The sequence below is a fragment of the Leptonotus elevatus genome, chromosome 6 (assembly GCF_054856555.1).
Source record: "Leptonotus elevatus isolate MCC_2025b chromosome 6, RoL_Lele_1.0, whole genome shotgun sequence".
Lineage (NCBI taxonomy): Eukaryota > Metazoa > Chordata > Actinopteri > Syngnathiformes > Syngnathidae > Leptonotus > Leptonotus elevatus.
Window position 1 is genome coordinate 16,086,665 of NC_141244.1, and position 19,145 is coordinate 16,105,809.

The 19,145-nt window shown below is 42.0% G+C and overlaps 2 protein-coding genes across 6 annotated transcripts in view; one reads left to right on the forward strand and one right to left on the reverse strand.

The window, feature by feature from the left end:
- Window positions 1–11,247, forward strand: LOC147172284 (ataxin-1-like). Of its 5 annotated transcripts, none has more exons than XM_086078797.1 (4): window positions 1–360; window positions 929–970; window positions 3,462–5,500; window positions 5,924–11,247. In XM_086078797.1, the coding sequence occupies exons 3-4, from the start codon at window positions 3,707–3,709 to the stop codon at window positions 6,593–6,595; spliced, it is 2,466 nt and encodes an 821-aa protein (XP_085934923.1). In that variant the 5' UTR covers window positions 1–360; window positions 929–970; window positions 3,462–3,706; the 3' UTR covers window positions 6,596–11,247. The 5 variants fall into 5 exon arrangements, with proteins under 5 accessions (XP_085934923.1, XP_085934922.1, XP_085934921.1 ...); XM_086078796.1 differs by lacking the exon at window positions 929–970 and adding an exon at window positions 1,578–1,652; XM_086078795.1 differs by lacking the exon at window positions 929–970.
- Window positions 11,248–12,813: 1,566 nt separating this feature from the next.
- Window positions 12,814–19,145, reverse strand: part of itga8 (integrin, alpha 8) — a 52,290-nt gene continuing 45,958 nt past the window's right edge. Inside the window, exons 26-30 of the mRNA XM_086077578.1 lie at window positions 16,528–16,644; window positions 16,342–16,455; window positions 16,045–16,146; window positions 14,760–14,882; window positions 12,814–14,681 (exon numbers count right to left, since the gene is read on the reverse strand). Of these exons, the coding sequence (XP_085933704.1) occupies window positions 14,592–14,681; window positions 14,760–14,882; window positions 16,045–16,146; window positions 16,342–16,455; window positions 16,528–16,644 (546 nt within the window). The 3' untranslated portion in view covers window positions 12,814–14,591. The remainder of the gene's footprint in view (window positions 14,682–14,759; window positions 14,883–16,044; window positions 16,147–16,341; window positions 16,456–16,527; window positions 16,645–19,145) is intronic.

Consider the following 19,145-nt stretch of genomic DNA (forward strand, 5'->3'; position numbering starts at 1 on the left):
ACGGGAGAAAGAGGAGGGAGAGCCACAGAGGGAACGAGGGAGAGAGGCAACCAGGCAAAAGAGAGAGAGAGAGAGAGAGAGAGCGCGAGGGAGCTGGCGGTCTGGTGGCCTTGCATAACACACGTTGGAGAAGCCTCGCACGCAAGACCTGGTGTGGGCTTTTGCACAGGAAAGGGGGGGGCCGGCGGAGGGGGGAGACCTCCTCTGCCATCAGGCCGATTTGCAGGGGTAACGGAGGGGCAACTCCTAAACAGGGTCCTCTGCTGCTGCACAAAGGACGCCGCGAGGAAGCACGTCTCCAGGATTCACTCAGGAGGAATCGTTGCACATGTTCCGCAAGCGGTGGCTGTGGAAGGACTGGTGAGCTATTCTTAGTACTCGAACCAGCAGAAGAGGGGGGGGGGGGGGGGGGGGGTGGGAGGAGGAGACTTGTCTCTTTGCGTTTTGATTTGTGGCATCGTAGTATTTTCTGTCCCACTACTATATAACACTACTGCTACAAAAGAAAAACAGGGGAGGCTCAGAGATGTTCGACCAGTTCAGCTCTGGGAAGGGGAGGTAGGCTGCATGTCAGCACGCCCGAGTGTGTGTTTCTGTGTGTGTCCGGCACTGATGCAGAACTCTGGAGTCATTGTGGAGACAAAACAGCCTGAGCCTTCAGCCCCAGTGCCTGTTCTTTGGCTGTAGCCAAGCACACGACCTGCTCCGCCTCTTAAAGGGACACACGCAGGTTGGACAGGACAGTAAAATGGCTCTTTAGGGTGAAACTCCCCAGATTGTATTGTATTTGTGGTGCAGGGATTAAGGCAAGCTTCTATTTATACGCAGAGAATCCCACATGCATGCCTTTCTCGGTTATTCCCCCCCCCCTCGCAGTTTCATGCATGCTCAGATTGATAATGATGATGTTTTTGTTTTCTAAATATAGCCACTGCTGCACAGGGCTGTGAATCTGTGTCTGCTCTAGCAGGTGAGATATGAATATAAGCATTAGTGATTACACGAATGTCAGTCCAGGGTCATTTTATTTTGTCTTAGGACACTGTGGCTACATTATCAATCCTTCCATGCTGCAGAGATGTTATTGCTATGAAGCTTGAGAGATCAATGCGAGCGGGGTTGGTGGGGGTGGGAGTGGGGTGCTGCTGCGTAAGAGAGGATATGTATCTTCCTTTCACCTGGAGACACAACGGTTGCGTACTCGGAGCGGCGTGTGTGTGTTTTTTTTGTCTCTCCATCACACCACATGAAAATGCCGTCTGCTCCTCCGCCCCTCCTTAACTGATGTCATCCCTTCATCATACTTGTCTTGGCAGAGCTGGATCCTGAGTGTCCACGCCGTTTTGACTCGCGGTGATACTCACGTCTCGAAAGCGCGCCTTTTGTTCTCCATAGCACAGGGGGGCATGCGTTTGCCAGTCGCCGATCTAACATTAGGCTGGAAGATCAAGAGATGATGTTTATGTGTGACCATGTGCACAGTGAGCGATGTTGGGAAAGACGCCTTCCCGATTTGATGTCAAGTTAGGTAATCTTTCATCTTGCTGTGTTGCGCTGAGACGATGATGTCATTACAGGTGATGCTGCACGGCGGATAGTGCGAGTGTGGTGACATCGCAAGGCGGGGGCTGATGCTGCAGGCACTGCTCAATGTGGGTCAGGAGGAGCTGCGCTGTCGTTCTCACCCCATTCTCTGTCCCTCTTCCCCATTCCGAATCCTCTCCCGCTCGAGCCATCATCCTACATTGCCGTTCTTCCTCTCCTCCCCCCTCACTCTTTGTTGCATCTGTTGGCTTTATGATCCACATACATTGCTCGGAGTTTTCCGTAGCCTTGTCTTATCTCGCAATAGGCTCCTCCAAACAGAAACCGACCAAGGTCCACTTGTGATTACTCTATATTTTATGTAGGCCACTTGTGTTTGTCTAGTGTGGTGAACTTCCTATTTATGCTCATTTAAATGTAATGTTATGCACGCATGTGAGTGTGTGTCATGCACTCAATCTCTGCGGTGCCTCGAGCTGGTGAGCGAGCAACCTAGCTGTGTCTTGCTCATTGATCCAAAGATAAGCCTGTATAAAAGAACAGAACATCTAGGAAAGTACAGTGGAACAAGAAGAAAGTCATCCAATGGGAATTTGATGGAAAAAAAAATCGGCTTTGAAAATTCAAACATCACACGGGACATCAGTAGGTGAAGTTAATCTGCAGGGTTTTGTTGTATTTACGCTAGCGATCATTTTCAAAATCAAAATTGGAGTTTGAGGCTGCATAGTGAACAAATATAAACAAGGTCAACTCGTGTGTTTACTGTGTGCACAGATCTACAATATGCAGCTATAGAATATGTTGATTTATCCCTGCGGTCAAATATTGACCATGGGCTTGTTCATGTACAATACAGTCTTGACTAAAGTAGGACTCTCAGGGATGCAACTTTGTAACAAAACTCTTTAGTGATAAAACCCCTCAATTAAATTTCAACTTTTTTTGTTCTGCCTCTGTAATGCACCCAGTCTGACCGGAGTAAACAATTATGTTTACAGTTGCCCTGACTCAGCTGAAGGCCCCGGAGAGTTGGAAACAAAAATGTTCCAAGAGTAATGCACACTCCACATGAGCATGGATGTTCTGACGCAAACTGTTGCCCAGGAAACCACAATCTCCAGAAATATTATTATACTGCTTCCTCTTATGGAAAATCTTGTTGGATTCTGGCAATTGTCTGTAAATTTGTGAATGGATGTTTAAACAGTACTGTCAAATAAATATGCAAATAATATGCTCCAGAGCAACAATCTGCTGTACCAAGGGTAGTTTTAGTTGAGTATTTATGGGCTCCAGGTGGCGGAGTGGAACCGTCACTTGTCTATGATGCAGGTTGGCGTGGGTTTGCCTCCCCGCCTGGGAGACCGTGTTTGTATGTGCGCATGTTTGTGTGTGTGAGTGCAAAAAAAAGAAAAAGAAAGAAAAAAAAACGTTTTGTATTTATACCACCTAGTGGCTAAAAACAGGCAGAACACCGTTACAAACATGAAAGCAGGCACACTTTTGAAGTTGATCAGTGGTTGTCTGCCTTTGAAATACTGGCACTCCACTGTAAGAACCACTTGAGAAGCACATGATTGTAATAACTGTCACATACATACGTATTCAAAGGCCTATTTTCAATAAAAAAAGCAAAGGAATGAGTGTTGCATAACCAAAATATTTTTATACAATACTGATGGGTGTGAACCCAGTAGTAGACAGAGACAGTTGAGCAATGCAAATACAAAATGCACCCTGGACTTTACTGTTTGCAGCTTCAAATGATGTATTGCAACCATTCAGAACTTTTAAAAAGCATGTTTAGTAAAGATAAGCTCTGTTTACAGAGCTAGCCTTGCATGGCTAGTGGTCAGGGCAAATTGATAATCTCTGGAACCATTTACCCATGGCGTTTGTCTCTCTGTCATCAGATTCCCGCCAACATTGTGGAAGAAGTGCATCCATTAGCAATGATTCCCCATGAAGTTTATGGAGCTCATTTTATGAGCTTTAGCGATTCCACCCTATCTGGATTGAGACCTGGAGCTGTATGCTAGTGACCACCAGCAGAGCCATTGCACCCTGGCAAAGAGAGAAGACATTAACCCTGAGAGCGAGTGAGACTCTAAAGACAATAGAAGTGCTAACGAGAGCTATTTAAAACCTATCTGGCACAATGAAGTCCAACCAGGAGCGAAGTAATGGATGCCTGCCGCCTAAAAAGCGAGAAATTCTGGCTCTGGAGCAGAGGCCAGTGGCAGTGGCTGCATCAACTCCTCCAGTGGTCCATTACAATCCTGCTCCCCACACTGAGAACCTAGCATGGCTGGCAAGCGTAGCCAGTGAACGATGTAGGTCCAGAGACTCAGACAGCCCAAGATGTCCCATCCCATCTACTTCCTCCTCTTCTCCTCCCGCTAATCTAACCTCAGCAACTACTCTATCAGCAGTGCCGCTGGCCTCGCTACCTGCGGTTTATCCCACAGCCATTCCTCAGCCTACAGGAACTATCCAGTTTGCTCAGTTTGCACCGAATGTTCAGTTCATAAGCTCCGGGCCCTATGCCGGTTACATCTCCTCTCATGTGGTTCCCGCGAATACCAGCCCTATGGGACATCGCTCTCACCTAGATGGTTACACCACTGCCCTGATCTCGCCTGGCGCCAAAGGAGAACAGCAGTTCCAAATTGGCCTCTCTCCCACAGAGCTTGCACCTGTCTCCCTTCCAAGCTCTCCACAAGTCACCAGCCAGTACATCCATCTTGATAGCAGAACACCTTTGACTGTCAGTGGAGCCGCCGTCTCCACACCTGGAGCCCACCTTCAGCTGCACCCTCATACTGCTGTCCTCCCTCAAACGCTCACCCTCGCACCGTCACAGCTGGTTGTCCAGTATGCAGATGGTCCTGCCGGAAAGAAACCAGAGGTGCATGCCAAAGGTATGCTTAACGGCGAGCTAGAAGTGGTCAAACAGATGAAAGCTCCCACCCATCCAGCAAATCATCATCAGCAGGTTCAGAGCTACGAGGCCCGACACATCCTTGTGCCTGCAGACTATGGCCAGAACCCATCAGGACTCCAGACCTCCTTAGTACTTGTGGCCCAGCCAAACCATAGCGCTGATCAGGAATACGGTTCGAATAAGATTTCCTTAGTTCAGACTGAGAAGGGAGGCATCTGTTTAGGGAAACCTATATCGAGATCGTCATCCTTCTCCTCCCTCTCATCAGGAGAGGTGATGAAGTCTGTCACACCCCATACAGTCATTCAGACGACCCTACCCCCGGATGAGCTGCCAGCCAGTCTTTATTCTTCCACACAAGCACCCATCATTGGCTATATTACCAGTGCCAACCAGCATGCAGTCAGCTACCATACGGCACTGCCACAGCACCTGGTCATTCCAAGTGGCCAGTCCCTTTTCATCCCAGTCAGCAGTGCAAATAACGGCACAGAAATGGAGACCAGCCGTGCTGTCAGCTCCCTGACCGCGACCACGACGCCTCAAATATCCACCGCCATGCCTCATGCCTATCTTGCCACTGCCCTGTCCAAATGTGAGCCTTTAGGCCCAGATGGAAATCACGTTCCTGCCACGGTAGCCCGGATTGCAGCTCCCTCCTTGCCTTCAAACCCAGTCCCTGCAGTGGTGGCAGCTCTCTCCCCAGTCCCAGCTCCAGTCACGGTTCCTGTCAATGCTCCAGTCCCCGCTTCCATCCAAGCTTCTCCCACCATCTCCTCGCCCTCCTCCCCTGTGGCTCTGCCGCCTTTCTTTATGCGAGGCTCAATCATCCAGCTTGCTGATGGGGAGTTGAAGCGTGTGGAGGATCTCAAAACTGAGGACTTCATCCAGAGTGCGGAGATCAGCAGTGAGCTGAAGATTGACTCCAGCACTGTTGAGCGAATCGATAGTGGCCAGAGTCCTAATGCTGTCGTCATACAGTTTTCTGTAGGGGAGCTCAAAGCCCAGGTGAGATCAACATTTTCCATGCATGGTCTATCACTACTATCCATATTGAATTCCACTTTATAGAATATTCAGTGGTCCCACTGGTAGAATAAAAATGGTAGAAAACAAACTCGTAATATATTAATAGACAGTGAACATCTTCAGTATATTGTTTCTGTGAGATAATAACATTTAGGAAATGCATCCATACAGACATGATTAATAGGCAAGCTTGTTTCCCACTATTGCAGATCAGCTTTTTGCTGTAATATTATCTGATATATGCTTGCTCTTTCAGTAAGTAAAACAGAAGGAAAGTAACTTTTATGTTCCACAGACCTAAGCATTAAGTCCTTATGTGGTATACTATCTCTCGTAGATATCCTCTGCAAAACATTAACGTTGAGCAGAATGCTTAAGGTAAACATACATGTGTTTCTGCAGGTGTGTGTGGAGGTGTTGGTGGAATATCCCTTCTTCGTATTTGGACAAGGTTGGTCCTCATGCTGTCCTGACCGGACCACGCAGCTCTTTGAGTTGTCCTGCGCTAAGCTGTGCGTAGGTGATGTTTGCGTGTCGCTGACCCTTCGGGGTCTAAGGAATGGCTCTCTAACAGACAGCCAAGCATTGGGGGCTAGACTGAAGACCACAAGATTCTCTGACCCTGGCAACATCACAGATCCCGCTGTCAGCAACAGTCCAAGGCCAAACACAACAGGCATTAACAGCGGTATTCTTATGAAGGCTTCTGGCGTCGAAAGGATAGTTGGATCCATGTCAGGTCGGCAGTTACTAACCGAAATGGAACTAAATCCTGGACCAGTGGGGGGGATCTGTGGAGGAGAGTCTGTGCTGGCAATGTCTGGAACTGCAGGTAAAAGACAGGGCTCAGAGAATACAGATATGCCCACGCTCTGCAAAATACAGTCCAGAGATCCAGACAGAACCACTGTTCGCAAGAGACGATGGTCCGCTCCGGAGCGGGACCAGACTGAAAGGGTGGAGGGGGAGCCTCCGTTGACTCTGCTCAAACCCTCCATCATCTCTCAGGAGGTGAAAATCAGCATAGAGGGCCACTCGAGTAGTGGCAGAGAAAAATGTTTGATCAAACTATAGACTATGGAGGGAAGAAATGTGTTTGTACTGTGTTTATCTACTCTGTGTTCTCTCTATTCAGACTACTATAACTTAGCAGAGTTTACACAGTATCACCATTTCTATTTCTGCCATAGGCTCAGACACCTCCAACAAAGTACAGTGTGTGGTCGCACACACTGTGCAATCAGTGCAATCAAGCTGTAAGCAAAAATGAGTGCAGTGTGAATGTTGAGCTTGGGTGTTGGTAAGACACCTTTTAAGTGTGTCATTTATCATGAGCTGGATCTCTGTTGTCACATCGTTCACAGCCATCGCATTCTGGACTTACAAACATGAACAAGCACAGAACAGATGTTCGTTCATTCATTTTGTGTTTCCTTGGCTGGAGTGATGTTATGAGTGCGTGTACATTTAAGAGTCAAAGATCAACCATTGTATGATTTCAAGATGATATTGATTTGGCAATAATCATGGCAGAAATCTTTGCCACCTCACACATCTGGTTTTTTTTTTTCAATGACTATCAACCATTCTTTATTTACGGAGTGTCTGTGCTGCCGCTGATTGTGTGTATGTAACCGTGTGTTTGTCAACAGTAAGGCTCATGAAAGTGCACAGGGGTCAGGTATGAATGTAAACCACCGCTTTTTGTCCTCAATACTGACTTTCGAAGTCATGGATGTGTTGTTTGCTGCGCCTTCAATGAGTACAATGCTCGACAATTCGACAGCAGTCACATAATCACACATTCCTGTAGTAGCTCCATTCTAAAGAAAGCAGATGGGCCCAGGTGAAGGTGTTTTCAGACCCTGTTCTATGAAACAATCAAAAACCAATCTGAATATGTTCATAGCAGCAATGTACACTCTAAACAGTATATTATGTACTTTTCCGGGTACTATAGCTTGTAAATAGGGTGGTACCCCAAAGAGTACACGCTTGGAACAATTGACATTTACAACTTGGGAGTACACCAATACCTTTACCTTGGAGTCCATTAGCCTGATTGGGTATAGTAGGGTTGAATCCTTGAGTGGCAAAAATGGACTCCCACTGCACCTCTGTTTCTGAAACTGTATCGATCTAAACTGCAATATGAACAGAAGCTGGCAATCCAACAGCAAACAATTGCCTTATTACGCATCCAGCAGACAAGAAGAAACCTCAGCCTCCATTTGGAGTCAAGCAGAAGCCTGATCAAATTCACTCTCCCTTTTAGCTCTGTTTCGGTTTCCTGAGGGAAATACAGTATGTGGCTCCACAGCTAGTAAGCGATCCTCTTGCTCGCTATCAGCTTCCAGCTCCCTTTGCAGGCTCACTACCCCCGGGCATCTCATGCCGCAGTTCCACCGCATAGTATGTGCTCAACTCAGATGTACTATTCCTAGCTTAGGATGGTTGACTTTTGACTTCAAAATAGTATTGTGGGAAACGGCGAAGAGCAAACCTTGGAAGCAAAATGTGGACAACATCAAGATGGCTATGACGACAGTGCTGCAGAGAATTCCTACATGACTGCATGAAGGCGTTGCAGAGAAGGCTGGGAAAGTGTGTCACCAGGGGGATTCCTCCTTAGGGGAAAACTTGTACTTTGTAGTTGCCTTTGAAATACATCCTTTGTGACACCAGTCCTGGAGCTTTTCTGACGTTATGCGTCGAGAACGCAGCTAAGGCCCTGCGATAGGGTAAGCTAGCTTTCGCGCACATGTAGCCTATGTCTTCGAGCCATGTATCCTTATAAGCTAAGCTATAATGATACAACTATGATGAATCCACTCAACCGATGAGTGACCAGCAGTGGTTTAAGTCACCCAATTTGGTATCACCTCATGAGCCAAGGAAGTACTCTGCAGTGGAAAAAAAGGGCACAATGCTCTGTGGGTTTATCAGGTACAGTGGAGGGTGTACGACTTCTGAGTTGTTCAACGTTCCCAAACAGAAATTGTCTCATGTCGTCCTATTTTCATTCAGGTTCTGAATTGTTTTATGTTTGGACCATATCTACTCAAAAATTCTAGGCCAAATTCTGAATTAATCTGATGTTCAACTGTTTCCGTCTATGAAAGAGCTGCTTAGTAATAAGCGTGGCGAAGGCTAAAGCACAATATCCTCCGTTAAACTAGTTAGTTGAAAGCTAGAGAGTTGAGGGAGATTGATGAGTCAGGTGATCATATTGTTGGGGTGAAAACCTGATCAGGTTGGCCTGGTTTAGAAACCAGGAGGGGCGGTAGAAAAACAACCTCTTTTCCTCAATGACGTTCTTGTCTTCAAGTACCTACCTGCTACATCAGCGCCTCGGCGCCGTCTTGTCTTTTTGCAATTTCATTTCCTTTTAAGAATGGAGCCAAAATTTTACAGTTCATACTCAGGAAGGTTGTGTGTGTCTGTACGCATGTTTGTGTGTCTGGGACGGTAAATCTATGTGGATGATCACTTGTTGTCTGTGTACGTTCTGAGCAGCAGCACTTTGATGAAGCATCCGGTGGGTGTGGGGGTGTTGGCAAAGGCGATGGCGGTCAATGGTCATGTCGTCAAACGCCCGGTGAGGATAATCAACAGACTGTTTATCATCATGTCCTACATATGTAATGGAATAGTGAGGCAGGGAATGTAAACACGCATTGGACAAACTATCTCACTTTTATTTTTGATGATGGATAGAGCTACTATTTAGAGAAAGAAAGTTACTGAAAGCCAGCTAGTGTTGATTTGTACAGTAAATTGTATCTTAGAATGTGTACAGTGTGTGTATAGATATTCTAACCCTTATGTAGCCTATGTACTGTATGTGCCACGGCGCCCTTTCTTCAATCATTCCATTGATGCAGCCATCAAAGTGGTCCTGTTATTGCTTCAATTCATGAATGTGACACCATCTTTGAATTTGGACTCCTCCTTAAGAGTTGACTTGACCTTGAACAGTGTAAAATTCAATACGTGATGATCCCCATTCACCGTGATAGCCATTGTCCTTTTCTAACTCCTGTAGTGTGTTTACTTGTAACTTAAAAAAAACAAAAACAAAAACAAAAAAAACCTGACTGTTCTGTTTGTGTTCTGCTCAGGCTAAACACTGCCCACTGACTGTTGTCCATCCAAAATCTCACATTGTTCACTTCAATATATAACACTACTCGAAATTTGTCAGCAAAGTACAGGTTTTGTTTCTTTTTGTTTTCCATTCTAAGACAAATATGTTTGGTGGCTAAGCTTACCAATATTGTATAGTATCCTGTATTTCTGTTGTGTAACATAAGAGTCACTACTTTGCGGTCTGGTTTGCTGACAACGCTTTTAAACCCGCTTGAAATCCAAAAGGATGTCATGTTTGAGAAAACACACCCCGTAGTTGGAAGCGGTCTGCGTTTGGGCAATGTTGGAATTTTCCAAATGAATTTGTTTTCTTCGGACGCTAATCTAAAATGGCATCACAGCACGGCTAAATCAATAAAATGTGGTGTTGACACTAGAACAAATAGTTGTTGAAACAAGTTGAGATGTTGCTCAGTAAAAGCCATACACTCTCAGAAAAAAGGTACATTGTACCTTTTAGGGCTACAATAGCATGTCAGAAGTGTCGTACCCACAAAGGTACTGCTTTTGTACCATTGACATTTGACACATACATTGTACAACTTGGGAATATAAGTGTACCTCTTAGGTCATGGGAATTGTACATAGCTAGCTTCTACAAGAAGAACAGTTAGCTAGCGGTCCAGTAATTAGCCAGCTGACTCCTACTGTACCCCTATTTCTGACAGTGTAGCTCGCAGTGGATTAGCTTAGCAAAAACATGTGAAACCAACTCAAACTTCTCCAAGGAATTTCTCAAGTGACAATGAAGTATACAAACACAGATTTAGTCTTAACAAGCAAAACATGATGTGTTTATAACAAGTGGCAGTATTTTTACCTGGAGATTGTGGCCTTGCACTTGTCTGGATATTTCTCCTGGAAGTCGACCTGGCCCAACTTCTTAAATTAAACCACATGCTGTTTTGGCGCTGGGAGTTATTTTTGTATGAAAAGGTAGTGTAGCTCGGCAAACGTTTCCTCAGCCACTTGCCTGTTATTGGACCGGCAGATTTACACTTATGGCATATGTCAACTCTATTTGTACTTTAAATTAAAAAGACCCAACAGTAATAGTTAATTCAACTACAGATTTCAATAAACTAGTGCCCTAAATTAGATAATTGTACTGAATAATGTTGACGATGGTTGAGCACTGCATTGCACTTTGAGATATGGGGCCAACTTTTGAATTGTAAATAGCCAGTCTTCCAAAAACGATGTTGAAGGAGAGAATAATAATAATAATAACAAAAGTTTAATATCCAATCTACATGATCACTTATTTACCAGAAAATTACAGCATTTTGCTTTTGTTTGCACCAGTTCAACACACCCAGTACGAGCACTTTCTTTCCAAAACATCTGTACACTGACTTTGTAAAACAATTTTGTAACAAGGGGTCTGTTTGTTGGCTAAGTGTCAGCCATGATCCCCAATGTCCTACAACACTTTATTATATATCAATACAATAATGTTCCCCTGTTTTGATGGTGTTGAGGTTTGCTAGTCAGAAACTGTTCAATCTTTACTTACGATGTTTGATTTCAAATTTGATCAAATATATTCAAAGAAATAAAGACTCTTATGTAACTCAGTGGGAGTTTTGTTGTTGTTGTTAATCCATCTTCTGCTTTTGTCATCTAATAATATAGCATTTCACATTAAATGAGCAAATCATTTATTTTTCACATGGGTTTTCTCTGCTTGAAGGTGCCCAGCCTTTATTAATTAATAACAATTACTGATTTATCAATAGGATATATTTTATTTTCTGAAGCATTTTTTCCCCATCAGGAATCACATGATTATACTGTTTATAGTAAAGCTGTATATTTATGATGTGGTTTCTTGTCCTACAGAGGGCCAAAAATAAATACAAATATATTGGACTAAGTGTTTTAACGTTTCAAGTCAAAAGTTAATTAGTAATTGCAATATTGTTAATGTATTTTCCTTATCTAATTATTATATAATGTTATCTCATTATATATTGATGCCTTCAACGTCCCCATGAAACTTCTTAATATTAATACAGTAATTAATATTTTATGATTTTTTTTAAAGGTTGTGCTCTGCCTTCAACATGAACACAAAAGAATGCCTGTAAAATGTTCTTTTCCCCCCAATATGAATTAACTTGGCTCAGATGTCCGTTTATATTCTGTCCCCATGAGACATTTTAAATTTTAAAGGCACACATTTTTAATTCAAATATAAATAAGTGGAAATAGAGCAGCATGGTTCCTTGGTTAGATATAATTAACTAATTTGCTTCCAAAAACGTATACAAATGTTCTATTTTAAATGTTGCCATGTTCCAAAAAACGTATTTATAGGCTTTCAAATATATATTTTTTTAATGCAGCCTCTCACCTGAAGCTTAAGGGTTAGAGGGTCGCTGAAACCAATGGTCATTATTACAAAAAACGGCCAGCAGATGGCAGCAGCGTATAAGAGCTCAACCAGGGCCATGTTGCAAAAAGGTATTTTCCCCAGTGATTAAACGTAGCTATATTCTAATGCTAATTGATGCCAAACGGATAGAAATATACTTTTTTTTCCCCCTGATGACTCTAATCTTTTGGTAGGTTTGATGTTTTTATAGCAATAGAACACAATATTCTGTGGCCTTGCAAAAATCAATCAAAACAGTGAGTGCTTCAGTGAAAATAGCTGGGAGTGAATGAGTTAAAATCTCTCAAAAATGTATTTTGTATACAAATTATTGTGTGTCCCAAATGTCGAATTCCAGCCTGTTAATCCGTGGTAGTCTGCCATAAAAAAACAAAACAAAACAAATAAAATAAATGTAAAAAAAAGAAAAACGTGTTTCCATGAATTCATATTCTGGGTGTGATATCACTCTTCCAAAGCAAACTTGCTTGTGCTCTACCAACACAAGTTCCTAAAGATTAAACATGACATCTATCTGATGTTAAACCTAAGCAAATACTTTTAAAAGTGACATTTCCGACTTTATCCACCAGTGTTGACTTATAGAGGGCACAGTACATCCTCACTTTTGGAACTAGTGTGCTTTTCAGTTCTTCTTCTTACCGTCAGGGGGAGCAAGAGTTCTTCCTCTGAAATGAAATTGTTAGGAGTGAACCACCCTGTTTGACAAGCAAAATTAACAAAGAACAAATAAGAGACCATAATATAATAAAAATCTTTGATGCCATATTTATTCTCTGTGGCCTGTTTTTCCCATTTACAAACCAAGAAAACATTTCAAATGGAACGTGGATGAATCTCAGAATAAAATGTGAACATTTAAAATATTACAGCATGAATTGGCATGTGATGAAATAACCATATATGATGTATGCTGTTTTGAATTAACAGCACTTTAGTGCTGCTTACAGTATGTGACACTTCCCCCTTGTGTGTGTGTATGGCATACAACACTATGAAAACATTACGCACAAAATTCACGCACAACTCACAGTCAACAGTTTATCATGTTAAGTGTTGTATTTCATTGCAGGACTTATGATTGGTGAAGTCCAAAATGAGAAAGCAAAACTTTGAGTTTTGAAGCAGTATGTTACCCCGAAACCTCAGAAGATTATTTCTTATATAACTTATTTTGCACCTCCACGTTATTTGATGTGGCGCAAACAGGTCAAGACAACTGCTTTTGTTGTGTAGCAAAACTAAAAACCACAAAACCACACCCAAGACTCACTTCCGTATATACATATACACTATTAAGCTCTGATAAAATAATGCCAGTGTAAACAAGCTTCAGTATCACGCAATGTTCAAATATTGCACGTACATTCATAAATACACGTTTGCTTTGTGCCTTCATGTTAATGCGTCTGTATGTGCGTGACACGTGACGCAGAACGGAACATTGGATAAAGAGAAGCTCTTACTTAACACACGCACACACAATATGTACAGTACCTGCACACAAACATCCACACAAACACGCAACAGTCGCATCATTAGGTACACCTGCACGATCTAAACCAATTTTTTGGGGGGTTCTCGTTCTTTGATGCTGAAGAAGGTGCCAGAGCCCTGGACATAATTTGTCGATTTTAAGATTTCTCCACAAATAGCCTCCTTGAGGTCTCTAGTTTCATTTCCCAGCAGCACAAAAGTAGAAATAGTAATAAAAGTGTATGGAAAAAAGCAATTATTAGACAGTATGCATCGTAACTAGGGAGTGTTTTTAGCTAGCTGCTAGCTAGCGGCGCTAGCTAAACCGGATTTTCATTTAAAAAAAATTGCAATTTCAACTTTCCAACATTAAAAATGCTGTAACTTTGTCAATTTTTGAGGTACGTCCATGTATTATATATCATTTTAAATGGAATATATGAATATCTCAATTTAGATTTTTTTTGTGGCACACGAGGACCCTTTTACATATTATTTTTCATGGCAAACAGTGCGTCGCCACGGCAACAGCATTCATATAAGCTTTGCATTTACTTTTTGACCGAGAGACTAACATCTTGTTTACTGTTTAAACAAATTATATAGCGGGGTTTATTGTGCAGTCGTACCTAATATTGTGGCTAGTGAGTGTATAAGCTAACATTCACATAAGCACAGTACAAGCCCCCTGTGGCTCAACTCTGTGCCTAATTTAACCCAATTTGGTATAATGTGAAGATCTTCCTTCACGCTGTTCTGTGGCGGTCCTTTCGTCACCACGGGCAAATAACCCCAAAAATGTCTTCCACTGAAGTGTGCTTTGGATTCGTGCTGTCAAAACGGAGCGCCTTTGGTCCTCGCCCGATGCAGACTGAAGCAAGCCGACCCTCCCAGGCCAGTTTGTGGACAAGAGAGGCAGAAGATCTGCACCTGAGAAATGTCAGGTCCAACAACTCCAGATCTCAGTTTGGGTTCAGTCCAGTCAGAAGGTGCACGTTCCTGTTAAAACCGCAGTTCCGCCTTATTAGGATCTGTTCCACGTGTCTTTTAGGCATCCCCTGTTTGATCCGACGTCAGCTGCTCTTGGTCGGAGATGTTGTCCCCCGCCGGCGGTCTCGCTCGGTCGAAGAAACCACACTGAGAGGAAAAAACATTTGAGTATAGTGTGGGTCAAGAGATGACGACGTTGCAAAAGGTGTCCACATAAATACGTACCTTCCACATTGCGAGCGTTAGCACGGCGAGTACTAGCAAGCCAAGCAGTATGGCCAGGATGATGACCCACAGGGGAACGGCAAAGGACACATCTGGTGTCCCCCATAAGACGGGTGTCCCCATCTACACATTCAACACAATATTCATTCATCCATTCGCTATATTGATGATCCTTTCCTTTTAGCTGTTGTACTTCCCCACAGGAGGGCCGGAGCCGATATTCGAACCCCCAAATCTTAGAATTGTGAGGCAGATGTGATAACCACTATTCACTGTGCTGCAGTTGCACATTATTATTATTATTATTATTATTTTTTTTTTTTAAATATGTAGCTGTGAATTTGAAAGGAAAAGAAAAGAAAAGCTTTGGACTTTGAAAGGGTAGTTGTATTCATTTATTTCAATTCTGTGGCTGTGGCTGCGCGGTGGGCTGGTGGTTAGCATGTCTGCCTCAAAGTTGAGAGGTCCCGAGATCACTGTATTGTATTGTTTACAATAATGTACCGCAAGTTACTATGACATTAACAGACATAGTTTCCGTGGCAATGTACCAAGTAAAAACTGAATCCTTATTGTTTGCAAAAAGTTTCACTGAAGTCAATAACACTGCAACACTGACCTGCAAAGATGAACCCTCCCAGGTTAGCTTAGCGTTAGCTAGCTGGTACAACAGAACAGGGATGGATTTAAAAACGTTACCAAATAAAAAAAAAACACTCTGGGTTCTGCCCAGTGTCCAGGGGACCCTGGAGGTTAAAGTAAGCTATTTTAAACTAAAAAGGAAAACATTTCCCGAGGCTGACGTGGCTGGAAACACTTAGCTCACGTTCGGTCTGACTGCAGTATTAGCGAATTGCAAAAAATTAGAATTTAGGTAAGTTTCATAATTATTCACAAAACTGTTTAAACCTGTGGGTAAATTAGCTATTTTTCTACATGGCCATGGTTGATCTCTTATACTCAGCTGCCACCTGCTGGCCGTTTTTGTAATTACTACCATTGCTCCATCCGTTCTCTGCAGTTCAGAGGGTGCATCGAAGCCTTCTGTATGCTCTAGCATAAAAAAATCCGTATTAATACGTCTTTGAGACACCTAAAACATTTAAAATAGAACGTATTTATATACGTTTTTGGGAGCAAATGAGTTCATAACTTAATATCATAATATGATGACGAAAAACCCACACAAGCACACGAGGATTTTGCAAATTCCACACTGAAAGATCTGATCCTATACAAATTCCAAATCAGATTTGAGCCAAGTCAAAATGTCCCCAAACCTTACCGAGATGGTGCGTTGAGGCAGGGTGGGGGGCTGGACCCGATAAGGCACGGCCAGGACCACGAAGGTCACAGTCGAGTTGAGAATGTAGGGGTCATTACGCCGCTGCAGGACAAATATGCAAGTCATTTGAGCAATCATCACAACGAACGAAGCACGCTGAAGAACATCGGCTGAACTGACACAACTTCTTGTATTTCAAAGATCACTGATGTGACTTCAACCTTTTTAGGTTAGTTACGCAGCCGGGCCCAATAAACAAAGGGTTAATGAAGCAAAGATGTGGAACCAGACACTGACCTGCAGGAAAGTATGCGCCCACAGTCTCGACCGGACTTTAACGACAGCGCTCTGGCCGCGATCCAAGCGGCCCACGACGCAAGTGATTCTCAGGCAGGAGATGTTAGTGCAGTTCTGCAAAAGACACGCCTGTGAACATTTTGATTCACGCTCTGGAGATGGCGCACGAAGATGCGCGCTTCTCACCAGGGTTTTACCGCTGTGACTGTGGGCGGTGCTCGCGGCTCGTTTGTGGCGGCGAAGAGGAGCGCTGGTGTTCCTCAAGAAGCCAAGAAGTTCAGGAGTATCTTGGAGGGATGAAATCTGAGGATTTATAGAAAATTCTGCTCAGCTTTGCAAAAATATACAATCTTGAACAGGGGGCAGCAACCTGTACTGTCAAAAGAGCCATTTTAGGCCAAATAAATAACAACAAAATCTGTCTGGAGCCGTAAAACCTTTGAACATTGTCATAAACAAAACAGTATGTACATATTACATTATTGCCTCTCTTCATCCTTTTTTAATGACATTTTATGGCTATTTTTGGAAAAAAAATCCAACTTTTTTTAATAAAAATTTTCGGAACTTTTTTTGTGGCAATTTTATGGATATTTTATGGCAATTTTGGGGATTTCTTCTTTTATTTAGTTACTTTTTAAACTTTTTTGGGGGGGACTTTAAAAAAATAAATTTCCAGATTTTTTTGGCAATTTTGTGTACATTATATGATCATTTTGTGTGTGTGGACATTTTTTTTAAATAAAGAATTTTCTGACTTTTTTGCTATAAATTTTCTGACTTTTTTGCTATAAAATTTCTGACTTTTTTGGGGGGGGGGCAATTTTGTGGACATTTTATGGCAAATTTTGGGATTTATTTTATTTTTTGGACATTTTATAGTTTTAAACTTTGTCTTTTCTGACTTCTAAATAATATTTTTGGGGACTTTTTGGGGGGCAATTTTGTTTACTGTACATTATATGATAATTTTCGAGATTTTTCTTTAGTTTTTTTGTGTGTGGACATTTTATATTTTCATATTTGTTTTTTCAGCTTTTTTTTTTTTTTTTTTAATAAATAATTAATAAAGACAATTTTCTGCCATTTTTTGTTTTTGGACATTTTATGGTTACTTTTTGAAAAAAAAAATTCTGCCTTTATTAAAATTAATTCTGACTTTTTTGTGGCTATTTCGTGTACATCATATGTTTTTTTAAATTTTAAATAAAATTCTATAATGTTTTTTTTAAAAAAAAATTTAGAGCCACAACAGAGGGACTAAAGAGCCACATGTGGCTCCAGAGCCGCAGGTTGCTAATCTAGAAAAACATAAATATGATTGAGGACAACACTCAGTCACTCATAAGCATTGTGATTCATGTGCTGTTATGTCTCGCTGTTCTTCGCATGCAAACACAAATGTGCACATTTTCATTCTGAATCACACTGCAGATGCTATCACCACACACTGGAAAATACTCAAGATGTAATTTCTGCTAATAAGCAAAATCTTCTTTTTGAGCCAGTTGGCAAAGAAGACCGGGAGCAGACAGAACAACAGCTGAATTTTTCTTGAATAAACGGGTACAAATCCTGCAGCAATAGATTGATGGATAAGCTTCTCCTTTGATTGTAGGCATGTTTTGTCAGTAGTTAGCGGCATTTATCCTCCATAATGATAATTTACAAAAACGCAATCTAATGAGATCCAGTATGAGAATCTACGTTTACAAAGACCATTATACTCAGTTTTCAGTCTTATTCAGCTACTGAGTCTTTGCCAAGAGATATTTTTCATGCACTTCTCATAGTGGTATACAGTACAATAACCCTCTGCGTATTTACAAATTCACTTATTTGAGTGCTTTTCTGCGACACTACTCTTAGATATTTGTGTTTTTTTTGTGCACTTTTTATAGCACTCTAAAATGCCACAAGTCCCGGCCGGCTAAGAGAAAAGCGGTACTGTAATTGGTGATGACGTACTTTACTGTATGTTGAAGTGATCTTGTCTAAACAGGTGCCAATTATTATTATTATTATTATATTTTGCTCTTCGAGGCAGGGCTTAGTCATTATCCCTTGCAAATAGTGAGGGGATTACTGTACCTAATAAAGTGGCTGGTGAGTGTATACTGTGTAGTAATCCCCTCTCCATTGCAGGGGTTATGTTCCAGACCACCCCCGCAAAAAGTAAATTCAGCTAGAGGAATACATATTATAGCATTTATGGCACGTATTTGTTTTTAAGGTCACTTTCAAAACAAAACAAACAGTATTAAAAAAATCAATAACAACTGCAGTAACACATCTAAAAAAAATATGCGGTATAACGGGACCGCAAAAACAAAACTATGATATAGTTTACTGTAGCACCTTTTCACATGAGAATTAGAATGTTGAGTCAGAGTTAATGTTCAAATTGTATCCGTATAAACATGTTTGTTTTATACTGCCCCCATGATACGCATACCAGAAGGCCCAGCACCATGTCCATTGAATTTAAAGCTGCCGAAGGCAGAAAATTCAATTTAGAATCGCTACTGCCACCTGTGGCCGAAAAATGAAACTCGAACCCGAATCCAGTCTTAAAAACTATTGGCCAGAGGCTTGCAGGTGTAACCATTGTGAACATCTTAAGTGCTTATCTATTAATTAGAAGATGTCCTAGTCATAAATGGCCAAATAAAAAGAACTTTATAAAGATATTTTTGGCAAATTGTTACAAAGAGCAGCTTTAAGCACAGAACTGTTTAATTCTTCCTAACAAAAACACATTACGCAACATCTTGTTATTTTTTGCGACAGGCTGGAATGGATCA

Coding starts and splice junctions, on each gene's coding strand:
- LOC147172284 (XM_086078797.1), top strand. CDS start 3,707: ATGAAGTCCAACCAGGAGCGAAGTAATGGATGCCTGCCGCCTAAAAAG. Junction 5,501..5,923: donor TAGGGGAGCTCAAAGCCCAG/GTGAGATCAACA, acceptor GTGTTTCTGCAG/GTGTGTGTGGAGGTGTTGGT.